Below are 13,580 nucleotides of genomic sequence, written 5' to 3'. Positions count from 1 at the left end.
TCCTCTTCATTAAGGCTCAGCTCCATATTGACCAGAGCTTGGCTTTGTGCATTACTGCCTATCTTGTTTATTGCTTTTGATCTTTTTTCTGCTAGCCAAACTTTCCCCCTGTAGTTGTTGTGAATACCCTGCCGGGTGTGAAAATGCCTTTCTGCCTCACTTGCTTTTACCAGCGTGATGTTTGGATGCTGTCAACAAAAAGTTTTTGCAAAGAAATATCTTTTTCCTAATCTCTTTATTTACACACGACCATGATTTCAGATCGTACCTATTTGGTAGGTCCATAAGTACAATATTTGTATGTTGATATTTGTTTAACGTATGAGTTAACCCCTCAAGGGCTTTGCTAGCCTCATTCCTGGCCACATCGTCTGTACCACATATTAGGATTAAGACATCATTCTTTTTCAAATTTATTGTCTCTAAGTTTGTATCATTTAATATATCCTTGGTTCGACCTCCAGGCCTAAAAAAACCACATTCATTATTCGACTTGCGTGTTTGGTTAGTATGATATGCCAGGTCACGCCCATGGCTGTCGCTATAGATGTAGTATTCGGATTGTGAAACTTCTTTATCGCCCTCATCATCTTCTTCCTCCCCCTCGTCAGCCACAGCCAAGGGTGAAAACCCATTTGTGCACTGTGACTGTGGATGCTTGGGCCGGCCAGTTCCTCTTCTAGACTGTGTTATCCAGGGGAATGATGAATCTGACAGATCCACATTGGAATGTGATTGTTGTATGGCTGGGAAGCAACTCAAGCAGGTTCTCTTAGATGTTTGTATTTCTTGAATTTTATTTTCCAAACACCCGATTTCTTCCTGTAGGGTTTTGGACACTGTTCTTAAATTTTCATTTTCCAGCTTTTCCTTTTTTAATTCCTCCAGAATAATCTGCGTCTGATAGTCCTGTTGTGTCGTGGGATGCGTTTTTTTTCTGTTCATTTAATTCTTTTAACTTGTTTTGCAATTCCCCATTTATCTTTTTTAGCTGTTTATTTTCTTTTCTTAATTTATTTTCCGTTTCCTCTTCAATAATTGAGATGAGGTTCTTGTTATCTTCTTTTTCATTTTAAGTTTTTTTTCTAAAGATTGTATTTGGCTTATTAGTTCTTTTTCTCTTTTATCAAATGATTTTATGTGTGATTAAATGGTTTCTTCATCATGTCATATCTTATCTTCGAGTTCTATAGGTCAACCGCTATTAAAGAAACCTGCGCAGAAGCAAATTTCTGAGCAGTACTGTGCAGGAGGGGCCCCCTCCAGCGGGAAGTCGGGGTGGGGAGTGGGACCAGCACCTTATTGTATCTGTTTATCAGCTGTGTGCATCGTGTCTTGTTCTCACAGTTTTGTTTACACAGCAGTTACTTTACCAATTCTATAACTATATTTTTTTGTGTAGGCGTATACACGTGTCGCAGTCTAAGCGTAAAATATAATTGAACAGATTAATGTAGCCATAGATGTATCCAGAAAGCTTGCATTTTGCTTTGAGGTTAGCCGTGCAGTGGCAGTGGCCATTAGAGATGTGTCGTTCAATTCGAACGGGTCAGTCAAGTGAACAACCCGGATCAGAGTGTTTCAAAAGACCCGTTCACTTTTTCCTGCCAAATAAATAAATATTTGATTTTTTTAAACCAGATATATTATTTTTAATAACCGTTAAAAATTACAATATTATTATTAAGTTCATTTAAAAACTCTTATCCATGGAAAATAGCTTAACATCATATGGAACTAACTAAAACTATAGAGTTTATGCATTAGGTTACACTAGGTCCTCAAAATTGTTCAGTCGTTACTTTCGTTCACTGCTAACCGCTTAAGAATAAAACCGTAATCATATAACTCAACGGGGAGAGTAGGGAGTCTCCCCATTTGTAGGGAATAACCTTACTTATTTTAAATCAAAGGCATATCAATCAACCAAGTCCATTGATTATAAGTATTAACATTTAAAATATTTAGTAATGTATCTAGTAACTTACAATTACAATTTTTAAATATGTTTTAATAGATATATTACCATTTACTAGATTCCTGGAATAATACATTTATTGTTTATATCTATCCATTCACTGTACGATATGCTGTTTCTTCCTCTATTCGAACGCTTTTTTACTAGCAGATCCTTTCGTTCACTCGGTCATTACATCCAGTTGTTCATTCGTTCATTTTGTTCGGTCAACACGATGGCCGGTATAACACGCTCTAGCGGGAAGGCTCAGTAACTCCGTACTGACCAGTTCAACTGAACGAATCGCAGCAGTGAACGAAACCGACTGAGCCAGATCAATCAGCTGATCTAATAGAGCGAATGCCGAGCAGTGGTGGGGATACTAGGAGAGGGGGGCTTCACAGCGTCGGAGGGGTATTTACCCCACCCTGCGTGAACTCAAATCACCCAGGGTCTTTTTGTAAGCGGTTTATCTATAGTACATAGAGAGAGCTATTGTTCTTTGCTATATGTAGTTCTTGTTTAAGTTCCTCATTTTCATGTATGATAGATTTGTTAATCTCATCAGCAAGAGAGTGAGAATTTACTTGATCAAAATTTTCTTCATTATTTTTAATTATTACACCTTTAGGGGATTTCATTTGTTTGCATGTTATCTTGACAAATTATACATTTCCACTCTCCCACAAACTTACGCTTTTAAAATGAAACCATTTGCTGCATAGGCCAGTACATAAGATTGCTGATGACCTTACATTAATTTCACAAATTCCACAAGGACATTTTGCCATATTATTTGTATGTGCCAAATGTGTGTCATCAAAACTGTTGTACAAATAGTCAAATTTGTTTACAACAACAAAATAAAGCTTTAAATTAAAGCAAAATTATTTTTCAGTGGAGCAAAAAGAAAACACTCCTAGAGGGAATTGAACCAGGTATCTCCTGATTAGAAAGAAGTACAGCACTTAACCTTCTGAACAATAGTAGTTGTTATCAGGGCAGGAGATAAAGCCAGATAAGCTGTACCTTATATCAGTACCAGCTATTTGGTGTCCAGATAACCTGCTTAGACTGGAAAAACCACAGTCCTATCTTATGAAAAATGAAAATGTCAGAATCAGCTGTTGGTTGTTAAATGAGGTTTCCTCCTTGAAATATATTCAAATAGCCAAAATTGAACTATAAAGTATGATTTTAATTAAAATACCTGCTACAAAAATGAGCTGCAGAAAGGTTAGTTTTAGGTTGTAACTTTAAATATTTGATGATTTAAATAATTTTAACTTAAAAAACAGAAACTATTTGTTCACCACTTTAACACTGTCCCGATATACAATTTTACCAAAAATCTTGACAGAATGCACTTTAAATAAATGTTTAAGCACTTTCAAATTAACTAGTTAAAAACACCACATGTTTTGATCTTATACCGTATGTCAAAATATTGTCAAATTAGCAATAAAAATCATATTTTAAAAAATATACAAAAGAAAAGTCTCCATAAAGTGCAGGGATATTTGGCCAACTAAATCACACATCTAATAAATGTTTGTATCAGTTTATTATTTTTGTTATTCTATTGTTTAGAGTTTAAATAATTACTTCTAGTGTGATCATGAGCCTAGTCCCAAAATATGTTAGTATAATAAAATGTTTCAAGGCTGCTTTGTTTTGTTAAACATTTGTTATATGTTTATAGTATGCCTCTTGAGTGAATTCACAATTTACTTCATATTAGTACAATATAAATTCACCATTAGAAACTGATTAGTGACACTTGGTCAATATTGTGATGTTAACTACCTGAAATACAGTCCACAGGGCTGAAACTAAAAGGTTATGATCATTATTTAAAAATATTCATATGTAATGTTTCAGTCTAAATATTTTAATATCTATGAAATATCTAAAATATTCAATGAAGAACATTAAAAGCTAGTACTTAAGTTGTCGGTTGATTCAGTACAACATCATAAAACAATAACCACACCTTATGAATTAATATTAACCCCTTAACTGCCACCCCTATGTTAACACGTGCAAAAGAGTTCCTTCACTACACAATGCAGCTATGATATGATACACATTGGCCTCTAGTAATGTTTATTTGAACTATTACAAATCCACAGTAGTGCTGTTTAATTGCTACTACATTCTTATGGTCAACTAAGGAACTATCACGAAAACACATGGTGATTTTACCTGGACGTTAGAAATGTTAATATGTTGTTTTATCTAGATTTTTCAATTGCGTTTTATAAGTTGCTATTGTACTATAGTTTTATTTTCTATTTTTATTGTGGTTCAGTCTGTATGACAGAATTATTTGTAATAATGATGAAGACTTTTTGTCAGATTTATATTATCCAGATGTGTAGTTGTGAGTTAGGCATTCATCGATGTGTAACTTTTCTGAGAATGGTGGCAATCGGGATGTGGACTAAATTTTAAATTTATTAACCGCGCTATGATGGGACAAATCAAGAAGTTCTGGTGGCAATTGCTGAAGTTGATCTTAGTAGATGAGAATTATATATATATATATATATACTGAATTGGAGCAACTCTGTGTGTGAAAAATAAATATGACAGTACCGGGTGACAGCGCCGTTGAAAACAAGGTACTTAAACGGTTAAATGTTTGTGTTACAGAGAAGAGATGCCATTGCCTAGTGAACATTATATGTATAACTTATTGACATAGTAATTTTGATTACAGCCAAGGTGTACTTATAGCAGTGTTAGTCTACACAGATGTGTTGTCATCAGTGTTCCATACTAATGATGATGCCACCAAGACCATGTCAGCCAAGATACAGGTAAATGCTCATATTACAGCCATGGTGTATTTATAGTAGTGTAGTCTACACAGATGTGTTGTCATCAGTGTTCCATACTAATGATGATGCCACCAAGACCATGTCAGCCAAGATACAGGTAAATGCTCATATTACAGCCATGGTGTATTTATAGTAGTGTAGTCTACACAGATGTGTTGTCATCAGTGTTCCATACTAATGATGATGCCACCAAGACCATGTTAGCCAAGATACAGGTAAATGCTCATATTACAGCCATGGTGTATTTATAGTAGTGTAGTCTACACAGATGTGTTGTCATCAGTGTTCCATACTAATGATGATGCCACCAAGACCATATCAGCCAAGATACAGGTAAATGCTCATATTACAGCCATGGTGTATTTATAGTAGTGTAGTCTACACAGATGTGTTGTCATCAGTGTTCCATACTAATGATGATGCCACCAAGACCATGTCAGCCAAAATACAGGTAAATGCTCATATTACAGCCATGGTGTATTTATAGCAGTGTATTCTACACAGATGTGTTGTCATCAGTGTTCCATACTAATGATGACGCCACCAAGACCATGTCAGCCAAGATACAGGTAAATGCTCATATTACAGCCATGGTGTATTTATAGCAGTGTATTCTACACAGATGTGTTGTCATCAGTGTTCCATACTTATGATGATGCCACAAAGACCATGTCAGCCAAGATACAGGTAAATGCTCATATTACAGCCATGGTGTATTTATAGCAGTGTTAGCTTACACAGATGTATTGTCATAAGTATTCTTTATTATTGATGATGCCACGAAGACCTCGTCAGTCAAGATACAGGTAAATGTTTATATTACAGCCAAAATGTACTTATAGCAGTGTTAGCCTATATGGATGTGTTGTCATCAGTATTTCATAGAATAGAATGATTCATTGTAAGAATAAGAATAAGAATACGTTTATTGTCATAAAGCTTACACGAGCATCGACATAAGTCATGTATCAAATATGAAAACTAGCAAAAGTCCAGACAAAGAAAATTTTTTTACCCAAAACATGAAGTTGCCAAAACAGTCACGCCACAATTTAAATTATTTTAAAGTTGTCATTAGACCCATTTATGTGTAATAGACATAGTCATTGAAGTCTACATATACATCTGGTTACTATATACCTGAATAATCTGGTTAAATACTTTAAGTATTATTTCTTCAGTGTCTCCAAATAAAATTGTTAGGCCTGAAATAAAGATTGTTGAACAAAAATGTTTCAAAAATCATCCTAAGATGTTCTAGTTAGAGCCATATTTGGGAATTGGTAACTGCATCTAAAAATTGTAAGGATAAAAATATAATATTACAGTTCAAATAATTATGAATCTCAATTTGTTTTTATGCTACGCATACTCTACAGGTGGTTTATGAACCCTATGTAAGCTATACGCATTCGAGTTGCCTAGTTTTTTTGTTATTTATAAAGATTAATTGAACAAGTTTATTTTGTTTGCTTGAATGACATTAGCGTATAGGTAATATAGTAATGTAGTAATATTTTTTGTGCGTAGGTAATTAAAATACAATTCTAAACTAATCCATTCAAAATTAAACTTCCTGATCATTTAACTGTGTACATTGCTTTTATTAATGAGATGTATATAGTAAATATTGTTAAATTGTAAGTAATTCATTGTATTTTTTTTTCTCTGTTCACATAGCCATACACAACACACAAAGTAGGCAGTTAATAAAATAAGAAAATATAACAAACTATATTTTAAGTACACAACAGAGGTACGATCAATCAGCTGGGACTTGTGTCCGTGGATTATACACATACACTGCTTGTGGTGTATGAGTGAGGGGAGGCTGGCATGCACCACTAGGATGACTTATCTCCATCTGCTACCATCTTGTCATAGGCACACGATTTTCTTGCCTTCAAGTAGCGTTAACCTATCCTACATCTATTGGTCTTATGTAGTCTATTGTAAATGCAGACGTCTCACTAAGATAGCTATTCACAGCACAATTGAGTGGCCTAGTATTATCGTTCACGCATACAACATAAAATTAGGAAATTTTCTTGACTGATTCCAATTGTTTATATCAGTTAACCCTTTCCGAGCCAATGACGTTACTAGACTTCATGCCTAAACTAGCGCTAAAAGCCAACGACGTCCACTGACACAAAATCAATTTTTTAAAATATATATTATTTAAAAGCATTTCTGGGTAACAACCTTAGTAAAAACTGTTAAACAAGGTTTATTTAAACAAGGGACAACCATTCGTGTCTATTTTGAAGGTCACGGCTATTGTTCGAGCAACAAAATAGCGGGCGGCCGGATGTTCATAGTCTCCCACGGAGCCAACGATGTCTACTGACGCGCGCTCAGTCTGCCTGTAGCCTTCCGTGAGGTTAGATGTTTATTCACCCTTCCATTTTCGATCCGTGTATTTATCTTTTCAATTTTGATGTTAATCAATATTTTTAATCAATGTACAGTGTAGTTTATGTATTATTATCGTGATGTAGGGCTTTATTTTCAAGTTTTTTTTTCAATTTCATTGCTTTTATTTAATTTGTATATATAAATTTTTTACTATATTCTTTATATTTTCTCTAAGTAAAAATTACTATATGCTTGTTTTTTTTTTTTGTAAAATATTACAATACTTGTGTTCAACTATTGTTAACCCTCCATCGGGCGCTTAAAATTAGAAACACCATCAGGCGCTCACGGAGGTTTCCTCCAGGTTGGCGAATAATGGATATCATAATCGTTTAAACTGTTTTTATTTGTTTAAATATTCATACTGATTTAATTACAATGTAATATATTCATTTTTAGAAATTTAATAAAAAATTACACTCTTATGTAATGAATTTTCCAAATAAGAAATTCAAAATCTTAAAAAATGTTATTGTATAATAACAACATGATTAATTTTAAGGAATAATGCAATTAATTGTAAAAATGTTTAACCTTCTGTAAATATGTATGGAAATTAACTTAGTTTTTAACTTCTTACAAAAACTACTTACTTCAATTCTTGAGATATTATACAATTGTAATGTCAATTATTGCTCTGAAATAAAAATTTATTCTTTACTAAAAATTTTTTTACACACTGCACAAAATTTCAAAACATTTTCCTTCTGGTTGTTATAGCGACAATGTTCACTCCATAATCATTACTGAAATGTTCCCTAGCACACTGGTACTGTACTAACAAGTCTCTCGTCTTCATTCTCCATTTCACAAAATTCAAATAAAATATATAGTAAAATTTAAACAGAAACCATCACAGGTCACACATTTAGGCGCACACGGATTATTACAACATAAAAACTAAACACAATAAGGCGCTCACGGTGATTTCGTCCAAGCACTACAAACACACCATCGGGCGCTCACGGAGGAATCGTCCAGTCACGCATGGAAGTAGACCTCATACTGACACATTTTGATAAATAAAAGCGGGAGGCTATTGTTTCGTTTCCCCGAAAGATGCTCGTGAAGTACACTGCGGGAAACGACTGCCGACATCAGAAAAGTAGTACTATTTTTAATAATAAAACATACACGGAGGAAAACTCCGTTTAGCGCCCGATGGAGGGTTAATTTTATATATGAACACATAGAATTTCAAAATTATATTTTTTTAGCGAAATTATGATTTTACCATTTTTTGGCTGTAAATTAACAATAAAGAGTGAACAAAAAATTTTGTCGTTTTTTTACCTCTTTTATGTTATAAGAATTATAAAAAAAAATTGGTTTTGGTATGTGGGAATGTTTTTATTTTTAAGGTGTATGGCTCTTAGGAGTAGTTTTGGTTATTTATTTGTGGCTCGCTAAGGGTTAAATGGGTAGGTTTGGATTTATTTTGTCTACATTATCCGATCACTAATAATGTTGTTTCTACCTAATAAAATACATGAATAAAACTAGTGGAAGATCTGCAGTTTATTCTTGTAAATTAAGAGTAAAATAGGTACAGGGCAATAAATTGCGTACAACCACAGCAATAATTCAATGCCAAGAGTTTTTCCACGGCTATCTGAATTCATTCAAGTGAGCTATGAAGATGAGAGCATGTGAAAGATAAGGAAAGTCACTCAAAGATAACATCAGCTTACTCAGAGATGATGGATTCAGACATTTTGCTGGCCACTACCACTGTCTACTGATAATATATCTGGGTCACAACATAGGGAATTCGACATGGTAGAAACTACACGTACTGTCATCATCCGACATTGTTGTACTAAGTACTTATTTTTTGAACTGGAGGCTAAAATTAATTCTTCCTAAACAAAAGTGACCTGCTTCAATCTCAATAACAGGATGGCCAACTATAAAATCAACATATGGTTTAATGAAATATAGCTAAAACATGAGCATCTATAATATTAGGGGTCACTCTAGACCAGTGTTTTACTTTTGTAAGCCATATTTAAACAACAACAGACAAGGAATACACCAGAACCAGTTTCTCACAACAATTAATAGAATCAACTGAATGATGGTGATTTGCATACTATTTTAATAAAATTCGTACAAAATTCTTTTTTAGTGTTATTTATTTTGTATAATTTTTTTAGGAATGAACTGCTGTTTTAGGAAAAACTGTTATATAATAATAATCATCATAAAACAAATATTTAAAAATTGTTATGTTGTCAAAGGTTAAAATTCTAATTGTGAAAAACAAATAAGAAAAAGGTGTACCTAAGAAAGATAGTTATCTAAATAAATTAAAAATTCCTGTTTTTCAAAACGTACTTTTGGAAACATGTACAATTAATTGTGCACCTGATGAGACAATAACAACTCTTCATCTAGATTAGACAGGATTTTTGCTGGGTAAACCAGACAAGAGCTCTTTGTGCCTATATGTCTCTGATGTTGAAGTATTTAAAATGAAAATAATTAAGAAGTCATTGTGATGCTGAAAGTACGTTTTGAATACTGAAATTATGGCCAAGTACTGAGTAGTATAGCCAAGGTTTCAGTTTTGTTGGATCCCAGCAGACTGACGTGGACTCCAGAAGTTGAATCTGTGACAGTGTCAGATCTCAGATGCTACACTAAGTGGAAGGTGAAATGGAGCTAAACTCAACATGCATGCTAATTTATTTATCTCACTAGCTTAACATTCTCAATTTCTAAAACGCAATAAACACCAGACTACCTGACTGTGTTGCAGAATTTCCTGATATGTATTGAAATGTTCTTGGCAGCCATCGCTCACCACTACAGTTTCTCACACAAGCCATATGTAGATGGGTTGCTGCAGCACCAGTCTCTTTGTGAGACTCTAATGGCCATGTGGGATCTTCGAGATGTCCAGGATAATATCAAAGAACATTTCACTGTTGTGGGTCTGTGACAACTATATTAATTAATTATAATAAATAATTTATGTGTAATAAGCATTATAAAATTAACTATACAGAAAATATAATATAATTTATCATTTCTATAAAATCATAATTAATAAAAGTAAAATGGTTAATACAGGGTGACCCAAAAAGGCATCCCACATTTTACAAATTAATAAAACACAAAATATTATTATAGATAAAAACTTATATTGACACAGTTATGAAAACAGTTTTTATTTACTGTGTTTTGAAAATCATATCTGCTAAGTGGTGTCCATTATTGTCCATACACAACTGAAGACGATTTCTGAAGGCTGTTATCACACTAATGTCACATCTTGTAGAATAGCTGCTATATCTTCTTGAGTAGTTGTCTTTGAATAGCCAGGATTTCGGGGCATAGCTATACACCATAGATTTTAGTAACCCAACGGGAAAAATTCATTAGTTGCAATTAGTTCACCATGCCTAAGTTTTGGAGTTGAGGCCTTAAAAATTTTTTAAGCATGACAACATAACATTGGGACGTTACTGTTGCTGTTACACCTTCCTCTTAAAAAAATGTTAGGGCCAATAATTTCGTCTTTATAAATCGCACAAAAAACAGTCCCTTTATCAGAGTGTAATAGTCTCTCATACAGGATTTGAAGGTTGTGATCAGATATATAGTGAAAGTTTTGTTTGTTAACACTATTCAAATGATAATGCACTTCACTAAAGCAGAAAAGAACAGCATTTTCTGGAACAATTCACAAAATATTCTTATATGTCCATCGACGTCTGTAAGTTTCTTAACAATATAAATTTTGAATGGCTGAAGGTGTCTTTTTTTTATCATTCTTCCAACATTTACCCTTAAAATTCCAACAACTGCAGCATGTTTTCTGGCCAGAATACTGTAGGGACTGTAAAAGTCTTGGTCTTCACTTCAGAGTTTCTAAGCCTTTCTCCGACCTGCGCGTCTTGAGGACGCTGTATTGCTGCTTGATAAGACCACACCTTGAATATTGTTGCGTGGTGTGGTCCCCTCACCAGTTGTACTTGAGGGATAGCATTGAGAGGGTGCAGAGGAGGTTCCTGAGACTTGTGGGAGTGCGCCTTGGATTTAGGTATCTGGATGTCCCAATACAAGAGATTTCGTCTTATCTTAACTTACCTTCACTTGAAACAAGACGTTCCATCCAAGATGTTCTCTTCTTGTACAAGCTGGTTAACGGAATCATTGATTGCCCAGACCTGATACAGAAAATAAATTTCCAAATTCCCACTCTAGAGTCCTTTTTGCAAGAACTTCGGTGACAGCTTCCTATGCAGCCAACAGTCCTGTGAGTAGGATGCAGAGACTTGGATGCTTGCTACCAGAACACATGGACTTTTTCTGCGCTTCCTTGGCTTCCTTCAAGAGAGCTCTATGTGCTTCTCAGTGCTTGACCACTCAACTATGAATTTCAAAACACACATGTGCACAAACACGGACGTGCACGCACACTTGTGCTCGTGTTTGGTTTTTGATGGTGCCTTTAGGGGGCCATACCTACTTGCCTTATTGCCTGGATTTAGATTTTTAGTTTTTTGTTAGTCATTGTTGCTAACTTATTACTATAATTATAAATTATTATGCTCGCTTTTGTAATGGTTGATCCGTTGGAAATAAAATTTTAAAAAAATAAAAAATAAAATAAAAAAAGAGACTGCCTCACAACCTCAATGTTTTCAGGAGTTAGAGCACTTTTAGGTTGGCCAGATGATTTAAAAAAAAAATGCTGAACCTGTTGCTAGAACATTCTCAACCCACTGTAAGTTTTTTAATCAAGAATTTGTTCATTCCATGGAATTTCAAATCGTAAACAAAACACTTTTTGTAGCAAAATCATGGAACTGTTGTTTATGAATACCTCTTCTACTACAAAAGCGCGATGGACTCCTGTCCAAAACCACAGTAGCGACTATAAACGATTGGATATTAGTGAAGAAATGTTACCAGAATCATCCTTTTCTTCATGTATTGCCAATGCCAATTGAAACACAGGAAGTCTTTTTGGGTCACCCTATATTATTAAATTTGCTATAACAGGCGTTTCAAAATGATTATAAGAGTTTAAGGCTTTGTACAACTTTTTCCAACATTTTTAAACATCATATTGTAGTATTCACAGTGTTTATCAATCTATCTTGCTTTATAAACCCTTTTGTAGATAAGCTTAACTTTGTGTTAGACAATATACTTTATTCATAACCATTGAGATTAGAATAGTGTCATTACAATCTAATTATATTTAAAGAAGTCGAGATGAATCACAGTGGTTCCAAAGATGTGGTCAAGCTATTATTCCTCCAGTTGAAATATTACTCTATGGTGTACAAAGGGTGGTCGAGGAGCCAGTTTCTCTGAGTTGCTGCTGCCCTGTGGTGTTGTTCTTCATCTCTTGTGGCAGGATGTTAAGAAATGTTGCACCAGCATATGTTGGTTGTTTTTGAGAGTCAGTTGATGAATGGGAAGTATGTAATTGGTGTGCTGCTCTTGTGTTAAGGGTTTTTATGTCAGATCCTCTTGTGAGATGTTGTTGAATTGTGTAGGAAACTACTACTAATACATACAAAGCTACTGAGGTTAGTATTCTTAGTAGTTTGAAAGCACCTCTAAAAGATTCTTGAGTTCCTATTCTGGTCAGTAAACGGATTACTTGTTTGTGAAACACCAGTACCCTTGGTGGGAGTGTTAGCCTTGGAGGAGTTGCCTCATACAATGATTCCATATTTCATATGGCTCTCAAAGAGAGCATAGTAAACACATTTTACTACTTTTTTGGCTAGAAACTTGTGTTTTAATCGTCTTAGACATATCAAACTGTGCTGAGTTTCCCAAACAGTTGATCAACTTGGTCGTTCCAATAGAGATATGCATCAATATCTAATCCGAAGTTCTTACTTTGTCCAATCTTTCAGTATCTGATCATTCTAGAGCTTAATTTTTCTTCCTTCCCATTATTAGTTTCTGGGTCTTTGTTTGGTTCAGTACCAGGTCATTTGCTGACAGTATTCTATTGCTATGTTTATGGCAATGTATGAGTCAGTTTCCAAGGTTGTAAAAACAAGATTAGTAATGCACGGTCTCTGATTCTGTGAGCTGGGAAATGTTATTGTATATTTTTAAAGGTTGAAGATCTGTACTATCTTTTAGTCAAGATGAATGTTAGAAGCCCTCCACCTACACAATAGGTGAAAAATTGTTTCACTGAGTTATCAGGCCAGTTGGATAGCTTCTGTTTGCATCCTGTACTCTTTTCCTACAATATATTGTTTTTATAACTGTTATACTTTTTAGTGTTTTTTAGTTCTGAACAAAGTAAATGTTTTATATAAAATAAAATTATTACAATTTAAACTGAAAATAGTATTTGTTTCTCAACATTGATTTGAGTA

At 34.2% G+C, this 13,580-nt stretch overlaps 1 protein-coding gene across 2 annotated transcripts in view; it reads left to right on the top strand.

Annotated features, from left to right (window-relative positions):
- The window catches only part of LOC124357417 (transmembrane protein 184C), a 50,250-nt gene that overhangs the window by 32,766 nt on the left and 3,904 nt on the right, over positions 1 to 13,580 (top strand). For both annotated transcript variants that reach the window (XM_046809207.1, XM_046809208.1), the window contains exons 6-7: positions 4,680 to 4,779; positions 9,980 to 10,154. In XM_046809207.1, the coding sequence (XP_046665163.1) occupies positions 4,680 to 4,779; positions 9,980 to 10,154 (275 nt within the window). The remainder of the gene's footprint in view (positions 1 to 4,679; positions 4,780 to 9,979; positions 10,155 to 13,580) is intronic.

Source organism: Homalodisca vitripennis, chromosome 3 (genome assembly GCF_021130785.1).
Source record: "Homalodisca vitripennis isolate AUS2020 chromosome 3, UT_GWSS_2.1, whole genome shotgun sequence".
In the NCBI taxonomy this organism is placed as follows: domain Eukaryota; kingdom Metazoa; phylum Arthropoda; class Insecta; order Hemiptera; family Cicadellidae; genus Homalodisca; species Homalodisca vitripennis.
This window is presented reverse-complemented; position numbering and strand designations above follow the sequence as displayed.